The sequence below is a fragment of the Heteronotia binoei genome, chromosome 4, assembly GCF_032191835.1.
Source record: "Heteronotia binoei isolate CCM8104 ecotype False Entrance Well chromosome 4, APGP_CSIRO_Hbin_v1, whole genome shotgun sequence".
Lineage (NCBI taxonomy): Eukaryota > Metazoa > Chordata > Lepidosauria > Squamata > Gekkonidae > Heteronotia > Heteronotia binoei.
In genome coordinates, this window is record NC_083226.1 from 136,779,232 (window position 1) to 136,804,856 (window position 25,625).

The 25,625-nt window shown below is 39.9% G+C and overlaps 2 protein-coding genes and 1 non-coding gene across 4 annotated transcripts in view; 1 reads left to right on the plus strand and 2 right to left on the minus strand.

Annotated features, from left to right (window-relative positions):
• Positions 1-25,625, plus strand: part of IQGAP2 (IQ motif containing GTPase activating protein 2) — a 250,661-nt gene that overhangs the window by 176,693 nt on the left and 48,343 nt on the right. For both annotated transcript variants that reach the window (XM_060235836.1, XM_060235837.1), the window contains 6 exons: positions 8,356-8,446; positions 16,661-16,822; positions 18,936-19,078; positions 19,844-20,014; positions 23,938-24,021; positions 25,131-25,202. In XM_060235836.1, coding sequence (XP_060091819.1) covers positions 8,356-8,446; positions 16,661-16,822; positions 18,936-19,078; positions 19,844-20,014; positions 23,938-24,021; positions 25,131-25,202 — 723 coding nt within the window. The remainder of the gene's footprint in view (positions 1-8,355; positions 8,447-16,660; positions 16,823-18,935; positions 19,079-19,843; positions 20,015-23,937; positions 24,022-25,130; positions 25,203-25,625) is intronic.
• Positions 1,527-5,268, minus strand: F2RL2 (coagulation factor II thrombin receptor like 2). The gene is made up of 2 exons (XM_060235838.1): positions 5,145-5,268; positions 1,527-2,713 (listed from the first exon to the last, which is right to left on the minus strand). Exons 1-2 carry the CDS (start codon positions 5,206-5,208, stop codon positions 1,611-1,613), a joined length of 1,167 nt encoding a protein of 388 aa, XP_060091821.1. The 5' UTR covers positions 5,209-5,268; the 3' UTR covers positions 1,527-1,610.
• TRNAR-GCG (transfer RNA arginine (anticodon GCG)) lies at positions 25,494-25,564 on the minus strand. Its single transcript has one exon. It is a non-coding gene; the product is annotated as a tRNA-Arg (tRNA).

Genomic DNA, 25,625 nt, shown 5'->3' on the forward strand with positions numbered 1-25,625 from the left:
TTACTCATGGAATGTGATGGTTACTATCCCAAGTTATGCTTGGAGTCCCAGCACATAGAGCAGGGGAGAGGGCAGTGAAAGTGAGGACCCACCAATAACACAGTCACATACAATGTAGGTAATAAAATGGCCACAACTTTTATTTGTTACAGCTGCAAGAAGCATTGGCATAGCATGGGTCCACTGGATTCTGTCATCAACTGACCCACCTGCCAGTTGATGTACCCTGTCCCACCCAGACTGCCTGCTGGGGTAGGGAGAACCATGGGATGTCCAGATTCCACAAGATGGTAGCCCCTAAGTAGTCTTCCCTATCACCTGAGCATGAGGGGAAACCTCTGAAAGCCCTCATCCCAAGATCCCTCAAGAGGATCCCAACATACAGGGAAAATGGACATACAAGCCAGTTTTCATAAAATGTAACTGGCCCCATGCTGATACCTCCCTAAAGTTGTGACAGATGAATGAAACAGAAATCAGCATGAACAGGAACATAACCCACAAACCTTCTTCCTCTCAAGCACTAACACATAGGGAGAGATGGGAGGGCAAGCAATCCCACGTGACCAGGTGGCTGGGTGACAGAACATGTCTTCCCCCCAGTGGTTCCTCCCCTCTCCCAGACCCAGCTCAGACACCATCATAGGCCCACCTGAAAGGGAGAGGACCAGGTTTTTTCACCGTTTCTGCTGCCCAGCCCCAAAGCTGCCTGTGCAACCCATCCTGCTTTGCAGGATGTGGCAACCACAGCCACTCATTGCCCTGCTGGCTCTCCCCTTCATGTGGGACCCCAAATGGGGGCCCATTATGAGTCAGGACCTCCACATGTGGAGCAGATATTAGCAATGTCATGTGGGAAATACCCACAGGGAGTGGCAACTATTCCTGAAATGTTCAATGTAAATTTGGTAATATAGGCCATATTGTGAGATTAAGCATTGGTAGTACATTTGTGTTTCACTAATTACTTTCCAACTAAAAAGGAAAACATAAGAAACATCAAGAGAGTTAAAGATCTGTAGTTGAATGATCTGCTTTCTAACAGTTTTAGTTTGGCTTAAGTCAGAGCTAGTTTATTGAGCTGTAGGTCATAAAAATGTAAAATACAACTCTACAAATAAAACAGCTGATCAACAGCATGAGACTCCGTTGCACAAAGAAGTTGAAGTTTAATAAACCAGAATAACTTGTCTAGTTTACAATTCACAGTATTCTTGTCAATTAACTTTTGTTGCCATTTTAAATCTGCTTTCATGATAGCAAAACTTTAATATAGCTTCTTTTTGAGCAATTGGAGGAAGTGTAATATAGCTTACAATTTAGATACCATTCATTGTTAAGTGGTATTTTAAATTTCCGTTTAATCTTTGGGAAGTAATATATAAAAATAGATCAACAAAACAAACAAGTGTGTTTACCATGTAACCCTGTAATTTAACATTTGTCCTCACTAATTAGTCAACTGTACCATTAGAGGACTAATATTTCCTTAAATCATTTAAATCTTGTATCCATAGTGTGTGTGTGTATTGTTAAAGTTTTGCCATTACAAAAACATAATTCTTAAATAGTATTTCATGAAAAAAGTATGTACAATTTTATCAAGCGTATCACCTGCATTCTTCTTGAGCTATTTTAGCCATGGTGAGATAAGCACTAGTCTTTCCTTTAACTTTGGATGTAAGGAAATAAAGAAATGGATCAAGGCAGCTGTTCAGACTGCTCAGGCTTAAAGCAATAAGGTAAAAGAAATACAAACTGTCTTCAGCTCTGTGGTAGTAATTCACATGATGAGCAATCAGTATGATATTACTTGGTGTGTAACAAACAGCAAAAATACTAAGGATGAGGAGACTGATTTTGATGTACCACAGCCATTTCTTATTGTAAACTTTGAGCGTTTGGATAATTGAAACATAACAGAAAATAGCAATACAGAGGGGGATCACAAATCCAAAAACAGCCAGAGAGATGAAGTAATAAAACTGGAATGGTGATACAGTGTCATAGTCGCTATGAACATCATGGCAAGTATAAATATTTAGTTGATCCAGATAATATGTTTGCTTCATTAAGCTCAGAGGCAACATGTATAAGAATACAATGGTCCATATCATCCCACAGGCAAATGTTGTCAAATATTGCTTAGGCAAAACCCTATAAGTGAATGGATGAACGATGGCCACATAACGGCTGATGCTGATGCAAGTGAGGAGTAGAATGGAACAATACATGTTACCATAGAAGACCACAGTCATGATTCGGCACATTGCTTCTCCAAATATCCAGTTATTTCCATTAAGGTGATATGTGATTTTGAATGGCAACATAACACAGAACAAAAGGTCTGAAATGGCTAGGTTTGTATAGAATATGGCAGTACGAACTGACCGCATTCTGAAAAACAACATCCATAGTGTGATGGTATTTGATGGTACCCCTACTAAAACAACGGCTAAATACACAGCTGGTATCAGTTTTGTGCTTAGTGTGCTGGTGAGGTACTCCATTGTGGTATTGCTTACTTTCAGTGACGAAGCATTGGATTTCCCAATAGAAAGTTTGTTTTGTTTGTTGTGATTGGTCTTTGTCAGGCCTTCTATGACAGAAAGAGGGAACTCCTCATGCTGGCCTTGTGGAGTGCCTCGGAAAGTCTTGATTACATGAGATATATTGCCTTGACAGCCCAAACTGCTGTTGTTGCACTTGGTTTCTACAAGTTAAAGGGAAACAGTTAAAAGTGGCTGAAATTCAGCCTTGAAGACAACAAATGAAAAGGATTTCTTAGAATGTGATGTAAGATTTTTTTTACCTCTGCTGGAAAATCCCTTGAGTATATGTTTGCAGTAGTTGAGAAGCCAAGGAATTTTCTGTTCTGTGCTTTAATTTTTAAAGGAACAAAAGCTCTTTTGCTTATGAAATTGGTTGTCATGCACCTTGCATTTTGTTACTCTTAACAACCGCATCCCAGAAAGTTTCACTAACTTAACACATGCTGTTTATTTAAAAAATATGCCGCATCTTGAGAGACATCCTCAGTGTGGTTCACAAAGTAAAGCCAGAACAATAAAGTCATAAAAATAATAATATAAGAAATTATGGATAATAGAAACAAGGCAGTGGCATGAAAACAGCATGCAAACATTCCGTGTCTGAAATGAAATGCATAAAACAGTCCTTAGGCTAAATGTGGGCGATAAAAAGAGCCAAAAACTTATGCAACCCTTCAGCTAAAGCCTGGGTAAAAAGAACTTGGTGGCTTGGAGTCTAAAGGGCAGTGAGGTGTCATGCAAACCTTAAGGTTCTAAAGGCAAGATCCCACAATGCCTCTGGTTACCACCTTTCTGTGTGGAATAGTGCTTGAGAAGAGGATCTTAAATACTGGACTGGACAGTACTCCCTAATAAGTTTTTTTTAAGTCATCCAAGCACCTCAAGGCTCAAGTTACAAGGACAGAGCAAGATGCAGCCAGCCAGGTTTCACTAGGCTGTTTCTGGCTGTTATAAAAACCAGATCCCATGTTCATTTGGACAGTTAGGAAGATTGTTCTAATCAACACTCAAAAAGGAACTGTGTATGTCTATTAAGCCAGATAGTCAATGCAGCATCCCCAGCAAAAACCTCTTCCTTATCTAATGAACTTTTTTCAGATCATAACACTACCTAATGGTGAAATTATCCCCTCTTGAAGTTCTCATATTCAGGTTAATTTTAAAGAAGCTTGTTAATTGCACTGGCTGCACATGCAGTGTAGAGCATATTAGGTGATAGAAGTCTGTTTTCCTTTTCCGTAACTTTGGCTGAAGTTAGATTCAGGTGGGTACCTGTGTTGGTCTGAAGCAATAGAACAAGGTTTAAGCCCAGTGGCAAGTTTAAGATCAACAAAGGGCGTTTTCGCACTGACCTTACTCAGGAGCGACGTCCCTCTTCACCGCGCAGCATCTGCGTGGATTTCGCACTAATTGCTCCGCAGAACCCAAAAGAGCCGCAAAGTCCCGCGGCTTTTACATCGCAAATGTAAACTGTTTTTTGGGCAGTTTACATTTGTGACGGAAAAGCCGCGGGATTTTGCGGCTCTTCCGGGTTCTGTGGAGCAATTAGTGTGAAATCCGCGCAGACGCTGCGCAGTGAAGAGGGACGTCGCTCCTGAGTAAGGTCAGTGCAGAAACGCTCAAAGTTTAAGTCTGGATATAAGCTATTGTGGAACAAAGTTTATGGAACAAAGTTTGAGTCCACTGGTGTGTGATAAAATGTGCTCGCACATTAAAGCATATACCCAGAATTAAACTTTGTTGGTCTTAAACGTGACACTGGACTCAAAGTTTGTTCTTTGGCTGATGTGTTTAAATTACTTGTGTGTGAACATAAGGGCAGTACTAAGCATTTTCCCTGTGAATGCACCAAAGAAATTAATAAGTGCTTTCCCATTAATTCACTACAGTTTTAGTACTAAATGCTTATTTGCTTTATAGAAAGAGGTTATTTGCAGGACTCTTCTGGGCATTAATAAACCCCCCGGGAATTAGAAATTGCTAATAAAAGTATAAGAGTGTCATTAAATCAACATTCTGCAACTCCTTCACTTTTGTAGACTGAAGAGTCCCCCCCCCCCCCCCAATAATACCTTGATGTTTGTCTGTTAAAATGTTATTATGGAATTCTGGTTCATTTCAGATTGTTTCATAATCCAGGCTATAATTTATTTACTGAATTAATGTTATTTATATCTCATCTTTCTTTCATTAGCAATCCCAACTGTATAGGCTTTCAGGAGGTCTCCCATCCAGTGACCAGATTTTTTTACCTCCACAGCTCAGCAAAGTTGTTAAACATCGTGTGCCTTATAACCAGTGTTCCCTCTAAGCTGAGTTAGTGTGAGCTAGCTCACAGATTTTTAGCCTCCAGCTCACACATTATTGTCTTAGCTCAGGAAGGATGACTGCAGAGCACAATAATTTATGCAGTAGCTCACAACTTTAATACCAGTAGCTCACAAAGCAGATTTTTTGCTTACAAGACTGCAGCTTAGAGGGAACATTGTTTATAACCATACATTCTGTATGGCGCATATATAATTTGGTTAATGTTGCCCATTATTTTAAAAAGCATTAAGACACACAACACAGAGAATGTTACTGTCTTACCTTCCTGGCATAAACTAGAGAAGAGGAAGAGCAGCCCACTTGTTAACATGAGCAGAATTTTCATTATGGCAGTTCAGATTTTTCAGAAGTGTGTTTTAGCTTTTCTAATGGTGTCAGCAAAAAATGTCTTGGAGTTTCTGTGCAGGCAAATCATTCTGTATATACTGGTCTTGGGAAACCAAGCTAGTCTCTTGTAAGAGGAAGGGCGTGATCAAGCTGTATGTGGCAACATACTGCCAGCCAGCACACAAGAGATTAGTTTCCTTTATGCAAGAACAAATTAACTCCTGAACTGCCATAAGTCAAAAGGAAGAGAGTCTCTAGAATTTTAAACTAATTATATAGCAACTCTTACGTTTGAGGATAGGGTTAGATGTTAACAAGTCTATTCCTAGCAGAATAAAATATGATAAAATGATAATAGAATCATAGAGTTAGAAGGGACCTCCAGGGTTATCTAGTCTAACCCCCTGCACAATGTAGGAACTTCACAGGTACCTTCCCAACACACGTACATCCCCAATGACTCCTGCTCCGTGCCCAGAAGATGGCAAAAACCTCCAGGATCTCTTTCCAAATTGGCCTGGAGAAAAATTGCTGCCTGACCCCAAAGTATCAACCAGCATTTCCCTGGGCATGTAAGAAAGGGCCACAAGAACTAAGCATTGATGCAACCCTTCCCACCTTCCTTCTCATGATCTGCCTAATTCACAGAATCAGCATTGCTATCAGATGGCTATCTAGCCTCTGCTTAAATTCCTCCAAGGAAGGAGAGCCTACCACCTCCCAAGGAAGCCTGTTCCACTGATGAATAGCTCTAATGGTCAGGAATTTCTTCTTAATGTTTAGCTGAAAACTCTATATGACAGCTCTTCAGATACTTGAAGATAGTGCTCATATCACCTCTCAGTTCTCCTCTCCAGGCTAAACATACCCAGCTCCTTCAGCCTTTCCTTGTAGGACTTGGTCTCTAGACCCCTCACGATCTTTGTTGCCCTTTCTGGACACATTCTAGCTTGTCTATATTGTTATTGAATTGTGGTGCCCAAACTGAACACAATATTCTAGGTAAGGTCTAACCAGAGTAGAGTAAAGTGATACCATCACTTCACTATACTTCTGTTGATAAAGCCCAAAATTGCATTTGCCTTTTTAGCCACTATATCACACTGCTGACTCATGTTGAGTGCACAGTCCACTAAGACCCCTAGATCCTTTTCGCACATATTACTGCCAAGACAAATCTTTCTCATGCTTTAAATATAATAGACATATATGTAAGGAAAGAGGACTCCTCACTGGTTTAACAAGACTAAAGAACTGAAATTCATAGAAATATGTAGTAACATTCAAAGTTTTGTATAACTGTGTGAAGAAATACAAGATGAGATACTTGAAAGATAGGCCTGTAGCACTTTGAATTGGTCTGATGTTCTCTTCTTTGGCAGTGTCTCTTTATTTAGTAGTTAGAGAAGTATACACAGAGAAGTTCTTTCAATTTTAAACATGCATGGACTTTCCAGGAAAGGTCTCCTACCAGAATTAATGATGACTGCCAGCTCATTCTTGGAGATACTGTTGAAAAAGCACAATCTAAACAATCAGTTATAATGTTTCCCACATATATTTTCCCTTATAATCTCTTAAAATTGCACTAAATCAAAGGAAGAAGATAACACTTGTTCTTCAGATAATCTCGAAGCAGGTGAAAGGTTTGATGCAGGAATGATATTTGGTTCCTTTCTCAAGCGGGGAGAATGGGAACAGGGGATTTTCAGGCCTGATAATCGATGCCTGCCAATGGAGAGCAGCCCTGACAAGCTGCCTTCCATGACTGTCAAGTTATTTCTCCCCATAATGGTGCTGAGGAAACAAGTCTGTGGGCTTGCTTAGTGAATTTCTGCCATAATGAGCATCTGTGTATGTTATGTACCTTATATTGGCAAATTAGGAAGTGGTTGTATCTTTGAAACTTGACTTTGCTCCTGCTGCCCTAGTGTTAGAAAAGGAATTCACTGGGAAATCCAGTGCATCTGAAAAACCTAACAGAGCTAAAGACATAAGAGTAAACTCTACTACAGCCTTGGCATTCAAGGTAACAGTCCTTCTACCTCTGATTTATAGCAGCCTAAAGAGACTGAGCAGGAAGGCTTTTTTCCCCACCCTTTGGGTGCATGCTCTCTAGACAGGAAGTTCTCAACTGTGGGTAGAGACCAGGAGGCAACCTCCAGTCACTCATATATGGGACTCTCAGATACTTATGGCATTTGTTGTTCAAATTGTGTAGCCCGATATTTTGCTGTGAGTTCTACCAGTTGGGTTGTGGTTATAGACTGAGAGCCAAACTGATATTTGTGAGAGTATGAGAATAGGGTCCCTACTTGAATCCCTGCAAAATCATGTGGGTTGGGAGTGTGTGATTCATGGTGCTTTAAGTTTTGACTACAACTTGTTCATTTTATTCATGACATTTATTTTTCATATCCCAATTTTTGCAAATTTAGTTATATATACATATTTATATCTTTCTTCCTCACTGTAAATTACAATTGTGGTTGTTAGCTTACAGTCCAAATTTTGGTGAAAAGAAGCAACAAGGTACTCCAACAAAAATGTAACTGCTTCCCAGTATAACAACCATCCAACTGTATTTTTAAGTCTGAGCTTGCCCCCCTCCTCTTTTCTTGTGATAAATTTACGTTCTTTGTGGTACATTTGGATGATGTGGCTTTTTATTTGTCTTCAGTCACGTTTCCTTCCCATTGGAGAAATCATGAAATTGCAACGCTAGAGTTCTTCCGTGATGTTGACTCATCTTCCTGTGCATTTTGTCAAATGTGTTCTAAATGTTTTTTTCTTTTCTGGAATAAATTATGAAACCCACATCTCAGCCGACAAATAAAACTATTTAACATAGTATAAATAGAAATGTATGTTGGTTTTTTAAAACAAACAAAGAATAGAATTGAAAGGGTGAAGTTCAACACTGTAAGAAATTACTAAACTTCAGGCATAAATCCTCTACACAGCCACCTATGCTATCTGTGCACTGTACAGCTGCAAGTTTAGATAGTTTGATATTTCAGGAAATGAGGCTTATAGAGGATTGCAAAGAAGTCTGTATCAACAGAATGCTTGTTTGTAATTGAAGGAAATTCAGACATCAATAAACTTTTAATTTGGGGCTGCGTGTCTTTGTCTCCTCAATTAGGAATCTCAGGATGATTCATCACTGCTGTGGCTTGATGAAATACAAACAGGAATTGATGATGCCAACAGAAACTTGGACAATGCCTCAAAATGTAAGCACTCATTTGAATCTTTTAATGTTGCTTGTAGCAAAGATTAGGACGTTCCCCTGCTCTCCTCCCCCCCCCCCCCCCGCCACCACCAGTATTTTTGCCCCAAAGGACTTTACAGCTCACTCATGGCTTTTGCTCCTAGCTTTGCATGCAGCCCCAGAAGTACAGAGTGTAAAACCAACATGAATCTGGGGATACAGTTTATTGGTATGGATGTTTTTGGAGAGAATAGTTGCATAAGTTCCTCTCCCCCCCCCCCCTCCACCTTCTGGTTGGTCAAATATGAACCCTGTTGTTACCATAGAAACCCTAAAATAAGAACATAAGAGAAGCAATGTTGGATCAGGCCAAACCCATGTACCATCAGGTGGTCCACCAGTTGGGCCAGAAATCCAGAAGCCCTCCCACTATTGCCCCCCAAGCACCAAGAACACAGAGCATTACTTCCCTAAACACAGAACGAAGTTTGAGCTCAGTGACACCTTTAGGACCAACAAAATTTAATTCTAGGTATAAGCTTTTATGTTTAAACTTTGTCAGTCTTAAAGGTGCCACTGGACTCAACCTTTGTTCTGTTGCCTCAAACTAACATGGCTGCCCCAACATAGTATTCCATCTATATGTTGTGACTAATAGTCACCATTGGATCTCTGCTGCATATGTTTATCCAGTCCCCTCTTGAAGCTGTCTTTGCTTGTAGCTGCCACCACTGCCTGCGGCAGTGACTTCCACATGTTAATTGCTCTTTGGATGAAGACATACTTTCTTTTATCTGCTCTTAGTCTACTACTTGTTGAGTACCCATGAGTTCTTGTATAGTGAGAAAGGGAGAAAAGTACTTCTTTCTCTACATTCTCAACCCGATGCTTTGTAAACCTCTATCCTGTCACTCCTCAGTTATTGTTTCTCCAAGCTAAAGGAGCCCTGACTTCTTTACATAGGGGACTAACAAGTTACTACAAATTTTGGAATGCATACTTTGCCTCACAAGAAAGTTGTGAAAACCAAATAGTCTTTTGAATTAGCTAGAAATTGTAGTTTTATTTTGTTCTCTGAGTTCTGTAGTTCCTTTGCCTGTTTATGTTTAGAATTAACTTTTAAAAACTGGATCTTAGTCTTGCAATTTCTGAACCTTCTTCTCCCACAAGCCAGCTGCTCAGCTTACTCTACAGGAATGGCTGAGGAAGGAGAGGCAGTTGCCTCACTAGAGGTGAGGAACTTGATCTGGTCTCCCTCCTTGAAGGTGCTTTCTCTGCCACATACATACATGCAATCTAGTGTAGGAGACTGAGGACTCAGCTGGAACAGTCTATCAACGTTAAAGATTTGGCCTCCATTATGGCCGTACTACCAGGAGTAAAGGATACCTCAGTATTTTGGTTCTGTGCATAATGCCTCCTTATATGTACACATATCACTACAGATCCTGTGCTCTTTGAAAAGGACAAAACTGATTTGGTGGCTTGGTTATGTGGATGGCTTTTAAAAATAGATTTTTCTTAGTACATAATTTTAGTACTTGGCAGCAGAGACAAGCTTCTAAAGTTGTTTCACAACTTTCCCCTTTGGACAATCATATGAGTTTGTCCTCAGTGACTCCAGTGTGTTAATTCATTCCTACCCACTTCCCTCCATTCATCAGCGTTATGAATGGGTTATCATGGTTTGGAGAAATTCCTACTGATGATACAATATGAAGGACTAAAGGAGGAAAGTGGTGGACTTTAAGATCCACAAAATAGGACTATTTATTGGTGAACTGAAGTCATTTTTATTGATGGCCCTCAATTTATTTAGAAGGTCTGGGAACCTCTAGGGAGGCTGACATGCTGAACAATATCACTAGTGATTTAGAAGAGAAGGTTATTTAAAACATTGCTGTTCTCTACCCTAAAGAGTCTCAAAGTGGCCTTCTCTTCCCTTCCTCTTTCCCACAACAGGCACCTTGTGAGGTAGGTGGGGCTGAGAGAGTTCTGAGAGAATTGTGACTGGCCCAAGGTCACACAGCAGGTTTCATGTGGAGGAGTGGGGAAATCAAACCTGGTTCTCCAGATTAGAGTCCACGACTCTTAACCACTACACCATGGTGGCTTTCAGTCCAAATTGCTTTAGGTTAAAACTCTGTCCAGGGTTCTTTGGACTGCTATTACAATTAGGGATTAACTTTAGTAGAATGACTTCGGAGTGAATTGTGACTTTTCTGTTTGTAACTCAGGTTACATCCTTGTCTGAAATCATACAGTAAAAAATTGGCACAGCAGTTAAAGACTAAACTATATACTGTATTAAAAGGCAGGACTTTGCATGCAATGGGGTCTCTTTCCTTTGGCTGTAAAGATTTTATTAACCAAGTAATGGAAAGAACAGGACAAGTGGAAATCATGTCCTGTAATCAAAGAAGATTTCTGTGTGCTTGATTGATTAGACTTATTGGTTCATACTCCCAATGACAACTAGGGTTGGAAGAAAAACAGAAGACTTTGGGTGTATCATTTGCAAGAAATTAAATGTTTATCAAACAGTTTACAAAAGTTTAGTTTAATGGCTTATCTTAGGACACTTCCATCCTACTGGTCTTGTACTACTTAGGTTTACACATACAAGGCAGAACAGACTACACCCACCTCAAATTGCAGGGTTCATATTTTACAATGTTAATATTAAACTACCTGCAAGCAGAAAGCCAGCACACCATGCCAGAAGAGATGGTGGAATCCATTTGTCTGCTCTGGTGAAGTCCGTTCTGCCACTTCTAAATTTTCACCACCTTATTCCTGCCTCATTTTCCTGCAGATTTAGAGCCACATTAGGTATAGCAGTAACAAATCTAAAAAACTACAACCTGACAATTGTATAGAAAGGTCAAGGGTTGGGATCTAGTTAAAGGGGTAAAGCAGACATGTGGATGAGACAACCCAAACACTTTTTCTAATCCTCACAACAATGCTAAGAGGTTAGGCTTAAAGTATGTGACTGATTCAAGAACACCCAACAATATTTAATGGGGATTCAAATGTGGGTCTCCCAGTTCCTAGTCCAGCACTGTGACCACCACGCCAAACAGGCTGTTGTGAAGAAGAAGAAGATATTGGATTTATATCCCGCCCTCCACTCCGAAGAGTCTCAGAGCGGCTCACAATCTCCTTTATCTTCCTCCCCCACAACAGACACCCTGTGAGGTGGGTGGGGCTGGAGAGGGCTCTCACAGCAGCTGCCCTTTCAAGGACAACCTCTGCCAGAGCTATGGCTGACCCAAGGCCATTCCAGCACGTGCAAGTGGAGGAGTGCGGAATCAAACCCGGTTCTCCCAGATAAGAGTCCGCACACTTAACCACTACACCAAACTGGCTCTCTCAGTGATGCTATTCTAGTGCACTGATAAACTTGTGTCTGAACACTTTGAATACATGGATTGCAAGAATAATATTGGTACAAAAATGCAACACATAGCCATGCCACAGATACATCCATTAAACATACAGAGTTCAGAATTAATGAACATAGTTACATGAAGGAGATAACAGTCTCTTAATTTTGGATAAGCAATTCATGTGGGATTTTCCTCTCCAAATCAGAAACCATATAGATGCACACGTCTTAATTTCTATTAAAAACCTATTTAAAATAACTTGCTGCAGACCAGTTCATTATGTGTCGGCACTCAAGTACTAAACAATCTGATTCTGTCCATTCTTTGTCAGAATCCAACATGTTACCTCTGCTTCTGCTGTCATGAAAGGCTAAATCAGGATTTTAAAAAAGAAATATGTACTGCAGTAATTCAAAGTACAATGCAGTTACTGTTTATGGAGAGAAATACTTTTTGTGTCACACACTCATGTGAACTTCAGCTTGTTTATTAACAATGTGGTTAACAGTGATGGACTTGAATCTGGGAGAACTGGGTTTGATTCCCCACTTCTTCACATGCACCTGTTGCGTGATCTTGGATCAGTCACAGTTCGTGAAAGAGCTGCTTTCTCGAGTGGTTCTCAAAAGAGCTCCCTCAGCCCCACCTACCTCACCGGGTGTCTGTTGTGGGGAGAGGAAAGGAAGGAGATTGTGAACTGCTCTGAGACTCTGAGTAAAGGGTAGAGTATAAATCCAGTCTCCTCTTCCTCTGCATTTAAATTTCTTGACTAGCTACAGGCATTCAAAATATAGGAAACCTTAGTGTAACCATGGTAGATCTGCATTTTTTTAAACTGACAGGTCAGTAATAAGTGAACTTTTTATTATACAGTCTAAAAATATTTGTTTTGTTAAAATGGAAGAGACTGATAGTGATGCTGATTTTGTATTGAATGAATGTCATACATAATAGAATAGAATATTCTATTATGAATATTCTAATAGAGAAGACTTTTTTTGTAACTAGAAATGCTTGCCAATTTTAACCTGAGTGTTCAGTTTGATATCTATTAATCATCTAAATGGATTGTATTTTACAATTTGGGGCCTGTTCAGGTTGTTGTGACTTGTTGACATCAACTTGATGCTTCTGCGTCTAAAGAAAACAGAACTGCTCTCTCAACTATTTTTACTGTGTTGATTATAATTTATAAAACTAAGTGACTGTGTCCTTATAGGAAAACAAAGATGGTACAGTTGATAGAAAGCTTGGCTTAGAACAGGGGGAATGGGATTCTACCCACATCAGGGGTGGCTTACTGTGTGGCTTTTTCAGATTTCTCTTAATCCACAGTCTTATAAAAATGGGGAAAATACAAATATATTTCACAGGGTTATTTCGAAGGCAAACATTGTAAAAACTGGAAATTTTAAAAATCCTGTTTTGAAGATTAATGTTGAACAATACAAGAAATGAAATAGAGGCAAGCTGTATTGGTGTGTGATAGCCAACTAGAATTCATAGATGTTTTCAGGATTTTAGGCTTTGACAAGAATCATGCATGGTTTTACAATTACACTTTGTTCAATAGCTTGTATACCTTCATTGTCAATGGCCACAGCTTGACCTGCTGTTCACTTTTGGAAAACATGAACTTTGAAACCAAGTATTTGTACTAGTTTGCAGGGTACTTTGCCCCTGCTTAAAGTGAAAGACATACCTGAGCAATTGCATTCTCAAGTGTATATTCCTTTTAGCGACTGACATAAAGCCAGATCTAACACAGCCTTACAAAAATGACATTACCTAAGTTTCTATATGCTTTGATTGTCCACTGACGTCTGTTAACAAACATCATTATCATAGATAATTTCCTAATGGAGTTGGCCAAATCCAGTGTTCCCATTGGCTATGGTGTGCACTCCATCCATGATTGTACAATCAACTGCCACTCAAGAGAACTTGCATGCCATTGGGTGGGCCTACTTCTCTCTCCAGCCTGCTGCTGCCTACCCACTTTCTGTAGCATTTGGAAGAGAAAATAGGCAGCAGTGACAGGGAAATGGTGAAGAGACAGGGAATGAAGATGGCAATGCAACTAGGCGGCAAGGTCTGGCCCAGCTGGGAGCATTTCTTCAGTGGCCATGGTGGCCGCCACTTTCCTCTCGTTCACTCCCTCCCTCCTTCCCTCAGCCTCGCCCCAGGACAGATGAGAATTGGCCCATTGGGGAAGCTGCTAGCCAGAGGCTATTCCTAGGCAACCAAGGTTGCTTCTGTCATATGAACATATGAAGCTGCCTTATACTGAATCAGACACTTGGTCCATCAAAGTCAGTATTGTCTTCTCAGACTGGCAGTGGCTCTCCAGGGTCTCAAGCTGAGGTTTTTCACACCTATTTGCCTGGACCCTTTTTTGGAGATGCCGGGGATTGAACCTGGGACCTTCTGCTTCTCAAGCAGATGCTCTACCACTGAGCCACCATCCGTCCCCAACTCAGTAAAGGGAGACGCCTCAGATGAATAGAATGCCATAGAGTCCATCCTCCAAGGCAGTTATTTTCTCCAGGGGGAGAGAGATCTGTTGTCTGGAGTTAAGCTGTGATACCAGGAAATCTTCAGGCTCCACCTGGAGGTTGGCTACCCTAGTGTCCCTAGAGCTGCAGTCAGTCTGCTTGCTACTGCTGCTGGGAAGCAGATAGAGTTGTCAACTCCATGTTGGGAAATTCCTAGAGATTTGAGGAGTGGAGCCTGGAGAGGGATAGGACCTCAGACAGGTGCAATGCCATAGATGCCACCCTCCAAACCAGCCACTTCCTCTGAGGGAGCCATTGTTGCCAGTCTTCAGATGAGGCTGGAGATCACTTAGGATTACAACTGCTCTCCAGATGGGCAGAGGTCACTTGACCTGGAGAAAACAGTTGCTTTGCAGGATGGACTTTGTGTCATTGTACCTTGCTGAGGTTGCTTCCCTTCTGCTTTGGGTCCACACTATGGAGGAAGACTGTACTTTTCCTAGGTAGAGGCTTCAGGGAGGGAGAAGGAGATGGAAAGCTGAAGTCACTTGGGTGTGTGGGAAGACAGTAAGGGTTGGGGGACACTCAGAGCCTCTTTCTAGAGCCCATTGCATTTTCTATCACAGCAGACCTTATTCCTAGTTCTTATATAAGAACGGAAGTAACAAAAATCCTTATATATGGCAGAAATAACAGACATTCTTATATATGAATAGAGTGTGTGTGTCTGGGATATTATATCTAATAGATATAATACTACTACTGAATTGAATGTCACTGTATCTTAAATTTATATTGTCTCTTGGTGAACAAAGTAGTTGTAAAAAGTATAAAAGCATGCTGTAGAGCTTTCCATGGACCATACCACTTCAGAGAATGGGTGTGGCATTGGGTAGATGTTCAGCTTAAAAAAAAATCTTCATACAGAAAGCTAGCACAATGGGTAACACGGAACATGTTAAACTTTCCACAGGTTAAGTTTTTCAGGAAAACAGGGATGGAAGTTCATTAGTTATGTAGTCATTTCCCTATGTTTGCTGTAGCCCTAGGAGCTTTATACTGTGTGTTGAGCCTAACTGTGTATGCAGACTACAGATTGAATGCACTAGGCACAGGAACTTGGCTTTTATCTTTATGGCTGAATCCAAATTTATGTATTTTTCCCCATTTATTTTTTGGGACTTCTGATATCATTGCAGGAGAAAATGTGTTTCATATAAATATGGCAAGAAATTATGTATGTTTCAGAATATGAGCAAAGTTGTTTTTTAAAAAAAATATAAACATAGGTACTCATTCCATGTTCCAAGTGGCTAATGATGAAAAATCCTAAATGCAGGGCTCTCTCTCTCTTTTTTAAAGCAGGAACGCAGTTCTGACTGGCTTGGCATCAGGGGGTGTGGCCTAATATGCTAATGAGTTCCTGCTGGGCTTTTTCTACAAAAATATCTGTGTGAAACAATGGTGATGTCAGGGGTGTGGCTTAATATGTAGATGAGTTCCTGCTGGGCTTTTTCTACAAATGTATTAAAATGTTCTTATATTGTAAAAAAGAAATAAGATTCTTTGAAAAATAATTTATGAACTCCTGAAATTTTAGAGTTGAATTGCTGTTGTATTGCCAGGTCTGTTTTATCAGAAGAGATAGTGGGACAGAAGAAACATCTGCATACATTACAGGAAGCAATAACTCAAGTCACTTTCTACCCCCCCCCCCCTTAAACACTGTCATTTGAGCCCATACATCAACTGTTCCGTGGCTGTGTTTGAACTGAGAGAAACCAGGACTTAATTGTCATGACAGTATTATGAAAAGATAGGGATATGAAGCAGAAGAATTGGGATGGAAAAGTAATAGATATGAAACTTTTCAAACTCTTTACTTAAATATTTATATTATAGTGTTTTTAAAAGCTCTGTCAAATCAAACCAACAAGGAAAATCTTGTGGATGGGGAAATTTTGGTTGCATCCACTTTCACTTATTCCGAACAGAGGGGGAAGTTCTTTGTGATTCCCACTTTCAGCTCTGAGGGGAAAACGATCACTCTAATCCAAGGAACACTGGCTCCTCCCCCACCTGTCTAATAGCCCCATTTCAGAAGAATGTAGCAATATGGATTGGACACAAGCTGGACATGGAAGGGAAAGAACAAGGAACGTGATTAAATTCTATTAGGCAGAAATGATTAAATTCTATTTAAGATTTTTGTACTTGGTTCTTAGGAACATTTTCTTCCTTGATATAAGGTATTCTTTTGCTAAATCACTAGAAAATAGGGACTTTATCTGTGACACATCACTTGTAATCAACATTTGCTAATGTTAAATACAATTCTGTCATTTTCAGTGGCCATTGGTACTACAATGATAAACCAATCTTTGGAAAATGGAGATTCTACACAGATTGTAGCCATATTGCAGTCTCCTAACTTCAATTTAAGAGCTGTCCTAGAGTGTGCTGAAACCTACTATAGTGGTCTGTTGGAAGCCAAGAGCCTAAAAGCCAAAGGTAATACCTTTAATGTAGCCTACTATACATAGTAAAATGAATGGATTAAAATGTCTGTTTTTGTACATTTCATAACTAACATCCCAGCATGTAGGAATATGACATGGGTCTGTGAGCTCTTGAAAAAAATGTTATGATGCTTCACATATTTCTGTAAGGTGCCCCCAGATATTCTTGTGGCAGTGCGGGGGGGGAGGAGTATATTATAATTTTAAAAATGCATAGTATGGGAGAAATGAAGAAGGGCATTTGTGCTCCCAAGGTTCAGATATCTGATCTGATTTGTAGCTCTTCTCCATGCAAACTGTTACTGCCTCTGTAGCTGCTCTCATTTAAGCTTTCACTGAAAAGCTACATCTAGAGGTTTCTCTGCATTCCAGAGTCCCACTACAGTGTCTGTTCCTTCACAGATTCATCCCTATAGTTAAATGTCTGAGGGCCTGAGTGTGCAGGTTTTATAACTAATCCCCATGATAGAGAAACAGATCTGACGGTTTAAAAATATAGGAACTATATTATTGGGTTAAACCAGTGATTCATCAAGCAGAGCATCCTGTTTCTTACAGTGACTGGCGTTTTGTTTCCTGTGAAACATCTGGAGCAAGAGCTACAGGGCAATAATGCAATATTTCAATACTACTCAGCTGTTTCTGACTGCTACCAGCATTATTTTAAGATCACGTGTCTCAAATTGTATATGATATATGACTCCAAGTGGAGGTGCAGACGGCAGATGTAAGGCAAAATTTTGCTCCTGTTCCACCCAAGCAGCTATATATAGATTTCGTTATCTTCAAATTTCTGCATCCTCTTTCCTCTCTATTCAAATCTGTATTTGATTCTTGGGGGTAAATGGAAGAAATGGTGCATATTGTAGCATTATCTATTGTCAGAAGACTTTCATTGGAGTCTTATGTCTCCATTGGAGTCTTATCCTGCTCTCTTCTTTTTTGTTGATCCACATACCATGCCTAGGACAAAAAAATGAGCAGAACAGCCTATTCATTTGGTTTTGGAAGTTAGAACAGGGATTTGCAATCATGGAACTTTTGTCAGTTCATACTAATAGTGAGCTTCCTTAAGTTACATTTGACTTCGTGATGGCACAGAGGGAGGATGTCTCTCTACTTGGCAGATCCTTCCTAGCTTACTGTGTAGAGTCTGCATTGAAGATAAATTTAAAGCAGCTTCTTTACAATGGCTGTTAATATACCCTCCTATGGGAAGCAGATTAAATGAAAAGAAAGGGAAGCAGAAATTGTTGGAAAGAAGCCAAGGAAGTTGAATGTATAACAGAAAAAAATATGCTTTTGTTTCTAGTATAAATGCGAAACATGAGGAATAGTCAAATATGATAGACTAGGGTAAAATTTGCATCTTTCCTGATGCCTGTCTGGATCTACAATGCAGGCCATTGCCCTGTAGTTACAACCAGTGTTGCTTGGATTCCTAAACAACTATTTCCTCTGGTCTGATTGCACCTCCATTATGACTGGAGCAGGAATAACAGAGAGTTGGAGGAAGGCATGTCTGCAGAGCCCCTGTGTTAACAGACCAGCTGGGAGCCACATTTCATAGGAATCCATGTTTCCTGGGTTGTGTTTATTTACAAGAGTTGTACATTCTTTGACTGCAATTCTGAGAATACTTTCCTTGGAGTAAACCCCCATTGAATAAAATGGCTGTTATTTCTCAGCAGACCCATTTAGAATTACTCTCCTCGTCATTGTGGGCTGCATTGGAAGATCAGTCAATCAAAAGGCAAGGATCTATGTCTTCAAAACAAATGACTAATAACTGTTGATATTATTCTCCTCCAGAGTTTTTCTAATACATTATTTGGAGCTGCTTATTGGTTCTTAACAAATCTGTGTGTGGTTGTGGCCTACTAGGGCCCATAAACACAAGATGGTATAGGGTGCATGAAGCTTGAATCCATATAGCTGTTGCATGTGTATTCAGCATGGTTCAGTCAGGAGCATACATTATTATTATTATTTAGGTAAATGGACTCCTGAAATGATGGAGGAATGCAGAAAGATGGGTAAAAGGTACATTTATAATATCTGGGTAGGATGGAAGAAATAACAGTGGTTCCTTTTAACACTTTTAGATCCTGATGAAGGCCCATGGATCAAATCTTCAATACAAGGCATCTATGATTATTACTTTAATGTGGAAACAGAAGAGGGTACATGTGTTCCCCCTAAAGGAATTGAACCAAAAACTTCTTGGCTGACTGACAAAGAGATCCAGGTAACACCATATTGTGGCTGCAAATTATGCTGTAATTTGGCCCCATTGTAGAAATTAGATTATTACTATGCAAGGCAAGTTTTTATACATCTCTCTTAGGCTCTGATTTCTTGTTAACTATTATGCAGAACTTGCAAAAGACCATTTTCCTGAAGCAAATAAGGATTGCCTCTAGGGGATCAAGCAAAGAAAATTCCCATTATAAAAGAATTGATTTTGTGGGCTAATATTTAGATGGGGGAACCTCCAAGGAATGCCAAGGTCATGGCATCGAGGCAGAAATGGCATGCCACCTCTTGAAAGTCTCCTATGAGGTCACCATTAGTCAGTTGTGACTTGATAGCACTCCACTGCCAATGTGATATAAGTTTTTATGGGAAGGCTTATCTTTATCTTTGGGACTAGCAAATTTTGCAGACTTAAGAGTGTGCTGTGATATGTTCTGTTATTCCTGAAATGTTTAGTCTCTTCTGAAGTAGACACAATTTGCAGGAACGTCTAAATTTGGGTTTTGCAGCCAGATATGCCTTTTTGTTTTAAAAATCATCCAAAAGTTCTCAATTTAAGGTGGTTTTACACAGCAGAGAAACATAGTGTTGCAAGATAAATTATCTGGCAGCATTTTTAAAATGAGGCAAGTATAGCATAAACACTGCTGTGGAGCCCATGTGGAACGCTTTAGTCATAGCTGAAAATATATAATTTAGATGCTACTGACTTTTTCTTGGCTACTTATGTCTGACCTCTTAATTATTTTTTTCCTAGAATATTGTTTGCCAAATTACATCTAATTACAATAGAAAACAGCTGTGGTTTGCTAATGAGGACCTGATCATCCAACTGCAAGCTCAAGCAAGGGGATTCCTACTAAGGAAAAAATATAAGGAAAGAAAGGCATACCTCCAGAGCCAGAAACCATCTGTGATAAAAATACAGGTACAACCATAGCGCCATCATTGCTTCTGTTAATGAAGAGTAACTTATTTTATTCCTCAGTGAGGTTAGACAACCTGCAACTTGTAGTCTTAAGGATGGATGTTTTTTCTGTGCTGTAGCTAACGCAAAAAATGCTCTTAAAAGATTTCTGTAAAGAGCAGCCTTAATAACTATACAGTTAGAGTTCTTGGTTATGGATACAACCAGGGACATAAAGCCAGTTGATGGCTGTCATAACCAGGAACTAGCTTAACTGGGGCCCCCTCCAAACCCTGGCAATCGCTGCCTCAGTGTTACAGTCTGACACTGCTGTGTCTTATATGCTTTTTAAGAATAATCCTTGCACATTGGACTTCTGGGGTTGGAAAATGCCGAGCTGAATTGCTTCTCAGAAGGGGAGCAGGCTGGGGCTTCTGTTCGGGGTAGTGGAGGGCAATTTAATGCCTACTGCCTACTTTTCTCAGTCAGAGATCAGTCCAAGATATGCACAGGAAACTCTGAGGAGATTTACCTTGGCTAAAAGGGAGTCCCCGGGGGGGGGGCTCCTTTGAGGGGTCTCCGGAGACGAGTTGCATATTCATCATCTGCAGAAGTTTCCAGAGTCATTTATTTGACATAAGCTCAACAGGATCCTAACCTTCTTTGAGACTGCTAAACTTCTAAAGCTATACAAGACCGGTGTTGGATCTGGATAACTGCAGAAAAAGGTACTAATGACTATCTTCATTCCAGGACTATTTAAAGTTAAACAAAATAAAATCGGAAGGTGGGAAATAGAGATTCAGAAAGCTTGGAAGAAGAAGGGGAGAAGGGGCGAAATTTGAATTTTGTAAATTTAAAGGACAGTACTAAAAAGCGGAAAGTAATTTATTGTTTTGTCTACGTGGTTTTGGTGAAAAAGCCCCTTCGTCGCAGATTTGCAGCTCTCACAGTCAACACAGGAAATACGTCAAACATTGCAAGATCTTTTTACCATTGAAAACGGGATTTGGTGGCAAGAAAAGCAGGAAGTGTCAGATGGAAAAGGGAAATCATTGAAGCAGCTAGCCTACTCTAGGACTATAATATCATAGAAAAACATCGGCGGCCATTGCTAGGAGTTCAAAATTTAAACAAAGTTTTTAAAGTGTTCGGGACATTAAAAATTGGTGAAGCTGACAGTGGTGACAATTATAAGGTAAATACTATTGGACATTATCACTGATAATTATTTTAGAAGCCTTTTGAAGGAAAATTTTTTTTAAGGGAAGCAGAAAGTCACGACCGCCATTTTGGAAGAAATAAAAACTTCAAAAATTAATATCTGAGCCTAGGAGGCTCTGAGGACGGCGAAATTAGGCTTATTGAAAAGGGCAAGCCTTACTCTATCAAACCTGATAGTTTAAATTTAATTTGGAGAAGTCAAAATTGTCGGTGTTTTTTTAAATGTCAAAGCATAAGTTAACTCATGCAAGGACTGCCTCAATGGAGAAAATGCAAGAGCAATTAGAAACAATGGAAGCCAGGATGCTGAAAGGGGTGAGAGACATGATAACTGCTTCTAAAAAAGAAATTAGAAAAGACATTGAAGAGCTAAGGAAAGATATAGAAGATCTCAGAAATGAAATTGTGGTAACATCAAAGAAAGTGCAAGAGGTGGAAGAGAGAGTGAAAGTACATGATTCCACCTTGCTAAAAATCAAGAAAAGGTGGCAATACATGACTGCAAATTGATGGAAACCCAGATACGTCTGAGAGGAGTACCTGAGGATGAAGAGACTGATTTGAAAGGATATATAATAAGAATAATCGCAGAATTTTTGGAGGAAGATCCTGAAGGAACTAGAAGCATGTATGACTATATGTATAGAGTGAACTCACTATATGCCAAGAAAAAATAATCTACCAAGAGATGTGGTTATAAGATATATGACAAAAGAAATGGTGGGAAAAATCTTGAATAAAAATTTTGAAAAGACACTGATAGTGGGAGGCAGCAGAGTAAAAATCATGAAAGAATTGCCAAGATAAGTGATAAATGACAGAAAAGCATACAAAAAGTTGACAGAAAAACTACGTGACAGTGAAATGAGGTATAGATGGATAATACCTGAAGGTCTGAGCTTTGAGCTGCAAGGAATATAATTTGTTACCATATGTTACCAAATAAAATTGTTTTAACCTAAAAAAAAAAAGAATAAACCTTGCACATTAATGGAGATTGTCTTATACACTCTTTGGACCCGAGATCACCAGTGTGTCACATAGGGTGCCATGGTATCCACCAGTGTATTTCCTTGAATCTATTTGCTTATTGACTCTTGTAGATAAAATCCAAAGGGTCTTGACTAGAACAGGAGGGAAAACTGAGTTTTGAGTCACTTCCTACCAAGTGAGTGACTGAGCTCATCCTGGACAAGTACTTCACAGCCTCACTGATAAGAAACCTTTACATTTGTTTGGAATTTGAAAGCAGTGTCTCTTTCCAAAGGAAGAATTCAATTCCAGCTTTCCTCTGCTTTCTTAATGCTGAGAAGTGCTTCAGAAGAAATGAGGAGGCATTGATTTTGTGCCTAGGGAGCACACATTTGGATGTATTTGTCTCCAATGGCAGCTCAACAAGGGGTGCCATGTGAAGTTGTGGCCACACCATTTTCTCCTCTTGCTGCTGGAACCCACAACACCATGCCACCTGTCCAGATACCAGACCTCCAAGTGCTTCTTCTCTCCTGATTTCCCAGGCATCATGAAACACAACATGGCAAGGCATACCTACCTAATAGTTTTTCCTTAACTCTTATACTCTCAAAATCCATCATCACCACCCATTTGTAGAGCCATCTATGGCTGTCTTCATCACAGGAGGACACTTGGTTAAAACATGTCAGCATTTTGTGGAACCTCCCAGTCTTTTGAGATTTGTGCCATCTCAATGACAGCCGTTTTGCCTTGTTCTCATGGCAGTCATTTTGTGGTGATGCCCACTTTGTTTAACTGTAATTCCAGCAGTGACTGTAGGATCAACAAGGTTGAAGACCCTCCCTTAAACTATGCTGATTTGGATCACAACTATAGTTAACTTTTTTGTCTATGTTAATGTCTCTGCCCTGTTTACGCATTTTTCTCCCTAGTGAAGTCAGACTTTACTAGGGAGTTTCCTTCTATATTAAATTACTTTTAGTTTTGGGATAATTCTATGTCTGGATTTTAATGATAGTAACGTCTGCTCTATTCTATACACATGTTGTTTTTCTGTTAATGTTATGGTTTCTTCATATGGTACAGGAAGGTTATAAAGAGTTATGCTTTTTTTGTTATTTATACTTTATTAAGTTTTTCATAAAGCATATCACAGACATTCATTCCGTCGAACGAACAGAGGCACTCATCCTACACCTTGTGCACCACCACCATATATTCTCCTAATCTGAACTGCCTGAACTTAATCGAGTTAATTAGATGCCGGCATGCCAATTCCCCAACCCAAGAGCCCCTGGGCAAACAAATCCCAGACTTCAAAATGCAGAGCTTTGAACATTAGATGTTGCCACATGAATGTATGGACTTATTGTCATAGAACCTACCCATTGTTGAATATATTGTTCATAGGGTATCTGTATATATATATATATATATATTTCTAATGAAATAAGAGACTGTTGTTGTTTTGGCCCAGTTGTTTTTGTTTTGATTTTCTCCAGTGAAGCTGATCATGATTGTCTGGAGATCAGATGTAATGACAAGCCTCCAGGCCCTACTGGGAGGCTGGCAACCCTAGCAGAGCCATGTTGGAGGTGCAGGACTTGAAACTGAGTAGCGCTGTACTTGTTCTTGTGTTCTTCTCACTCAGAACTCTAAAAGTATTTGCAGAAAGCCAGAAACTTTTTACAAAACATTAAGAATCAGTCATAGTCCTGATACTCTTTCTTTAAAAAAATAAACAGGCATCCTGGAAGGGATATAAGCAAAGGAAAGCCTATTCTGAAAGACTTGAGATGCTTCAAAAGAATGTTGCTTCTGTGATCAAGGTAAGTAATCTGTATTTGGAGAACTGTAATGCTAACTTTAATTTTTAAAATTCTATAATATAGGCATATAGACACTCAATTTAAGGAACTCTGTGGAAGGAGAAATTAGAGGTGCATAGATTTCTGTCACAGTGAGGGACTATGTGTTCATGTTCAAACTGGACGATATGAAAATTGCCTTAAATGGAGCATATATTGGGTTTTAAACTGCCAATGAGAACCAGTATGGCTTTTTAAAAATGTGGACTTAGCCATAATGGATACCCTTAATTCAAGAGCCCCATACATATATATCTGTATTTCAAATCAGGGTCCCCAACGTGGTACCAACCAAATGTTTGTAGATAGTGGGCGGGGCAAGGGGGCTTTTGCCAAGCATAGCCTTTCAGATTCTTAACAATGTTGCTTTGGCAGTAGCTGCCACTGCAGTACAAGGATCTTCACAGAGTGAATGAAAGTAAGCTTTGGAAGCCATTGTGTGGCTAGCCGTGCCTCCTAGGGTAGTCATTGCTTGCCTGGCTCCTACCCTCATGCACTACTCAGTTCTGCTGGGTTAAGGAATGTGTGCAGTGCATACAGCTTGGACAGTGTGGGAGGGCCTGCAAACAAGCCAGCTGGTAAGGAAGGATGTATGAGCAGGACTTGTGGGAGAGATCTGAGCAGGGATGGGACAGGGGGTCTGAGCATGCTCTGCTTGCCCCCCTTCACAAACCTGTAACCTGTCCATTTGTGTGTGCAATTACTTTGAACACCCATGCTAACTACAGCCTCTTTTTAAAATCCTGAAGGTCCCTAGAAGCTGTCACTCTCTTCTCTTTACATGTATCTGTTGCATGTCTGCCACACCACTCTGCTACCACTGCCTCAACAGGAGAACCTGGTCTCTCCCCTTAACATTGTGTAATGTTTTTAGTGCAGTAACTTTTATGATCAGTTTAGTTTGGCTTAAATTGTGTGTTTTACAGTCTATCTGATTGGGCAAAGACCTGATTTGCCAGTATGTTGTGTGTGAACAGTTGATTCTTAATAATTCATTTTTAAATGCAGAATAAAAGCCAAAGCTACTACTGTTAAGCTGAAAAGTCTTTGCATTCCTCTTTGACTTTCAGATTCAGTCATGGGTCAAAATGTGGTTAGCAAGAAGAGCATATAGGAAACGGCTGCAATACTTCAAAGATCATGTAAGGCTTTTTCCCCCCCATAAACCCTCTGACTCTTACTACAGTAGTTTGACTGCAGAAAAGCAGTACTTAATAATAAAGCAGACATCCTCTGCCTTTGTTATAGCTGGGGAGAGGGATTAGAGAATGAAAAACTATCCCTGAATGTGCTCACTGGTATTACATATGAACATATGAAGCTGCCTTATACTGAATCAGACCATCAAAGTCAGTATTGTCTACTCAGACTGGCAGCGGCTCTCCAGGGTCTCGTGAGGTTTATCACGCCTATTTGCCTGGACCCTTTTTTAGTGGAGATGCCAGGGATTGAACCTGGGACCTTCTGCTTCGCAAGCAGATGCTCTGCCACTGAGCCACTGTCCCTCTCCAAAGTTAGACAGAAACAATTAAAGTAATGTATTATAGATATTTTTAGTTCCGTGG